The sequence below is a fragment of the Pediculus humanus genome, genomic scaffold (assembly GCF_000006295.1).
Source record: "Pediculus humanus corporis 1103172107692 genomic scaffold, whole genome shotgun sequence".
Lineage (NCBI taxonomy): Eukaryota > Metazoa > Arthropoda > Insecta > Psocodea > Pediculidae > Pediculus > Pediculus humanus.
This window is the reverse complement of record NW_002987299.1, coordinates 82,517-83,938: the sequence shown is the minus strand read 5'-3', so window position 1 is coordinate 83,938 and position 1,422 is coordinate 82,517. Positions and strand designations below refer to the sequence as shown.

The 1,422-nt window shown below is 23.8% G+C and overlaps 1 protein-coding gene across 1 annotated transcript; it reads left to right on the top strand.

Annotated features, from left to right (window-relative positions):
* Window positions 1–349: 349 nt before the first annotated feature.
* Window positions 350–1,018, top strand: Phum_PHUM303890 (uncharacterized protein; the record flags this gene model as incomplete). The annotated part of the gene is made up of 3 exons (XM_002427180.1): window positions 350–510; window positions 612–714; window positions 791–1,018. The coding sequence occupies 3 exons, from the start codon at window positions 350–352 to the stop codon at window positions 1,016–1,018; spliced, it is 492 nt and encodes a 163-aa protein (XP_002427225.1).
* Between the last annotated feature and the right edge of the window lie 404 nt (window positions 1,019–1,422).

Here is a 1,422-nt window from a genome sequence, read left to right as displayed (position 1 = left end):
AAAAGTAAAATTTAAGTGTCGAGTTTGTAAAAAAAAAAAAATTTTTTTTAAAATTTTTTTTTAGTTTTAGTAAAAAAATGTTTAAAAAATTAATTAACGTTATATTATTATTATCATTATTATTATCTTGTTGTATACCTGAAATATATTGTAAACAAAATATCGTATCAAAATCAATCGATAATTTTATTAAAAATATATCGAAAGGTTTTGACAATGTTAATATTGATTTCGGTTCGAAAATTGGAAGGTTTGTATTTTTTTTATTTATTTTTTTTAAAAAAGGAAAAAAGGAAAAAAAGGAAAGAAAAAATTTTTTCTGTCTCTTTTTAGCATTGATAACTTATCAATGAAACCGATAATTTTAGAAAATTATACCATCGATGGTTACCAAGGATTTGGCATAAAATTATTTACTTACGTAAAAGAAATTTCCCTCGATGGAAAATACGTATTAAAAAATTTCTTCATACCAGGATTATTTCCGGTTTATGGAAAAGGAAACTTGGAGTGAGTTTTACTTATTAACTTATTAATTTCTTTTTTCTTGGAGGGGGGGGAGGAGGAAAATTAATTAATTTATTTATTTATTTTAATAGATTTTCTTTAAGAAATTTAACTGCGGATGTCGAAATTGGTATAAATAAAAATTTCACGACGGATAAATTTCAAATCGATATATCGAAAACAGACATCAAATTAGATAGTTCAAAGGTGATTAGCAATTTTTTTTCCCATTTAAATCAATAATAATGATGATGATAATAATAATAATAATGATTTTCCACAGGTAAATTTAAGTAATCTTTTTTTCGACGCCAATTTATCAAATTTTGTTAATCAATTGATAAGCGAATTGATTCCGAAATTATTCGAAATTATTTCCAACGATGGTCTCGAATTTTTCAAACCGGATATGGAAAATTTCATAAATAAACTTTTCGATTGTCTCATACGTGAAATGGGAAATATTGATAAATGTTTAAATGATATTTTCAACGATAATGCGACGGAATAAAAATCAATCAATCAATCGATCAAATCAATAAATAAATATTCTATTTTTCCATTCAGTCATTCATTCAATCATTCGCGATTTATGTGTACGACGGGAATCGTATCTACGTCATTCTTATTATTTATTAATTCAAATTTTTAATAATAATTAGAATAAAAATATTATGTAATCATCATTATCATCAATATTATTATTATTATTATTAAATTAATTTTCATATATATATGATGGGAAACGAAAACTTTTTATTTATTTATTTTTTTAAATTCTAAATATTAAATGTAATATTATTATCATCATCATTATTATTTTTATTGTTTAAAAATACAATTTCTCCTCCTCCTCCTCTCTCTCCTCCCATTTTCCCCTCCTCTCTCCTTCCACCTTCCTCTCCCCTCCTATTT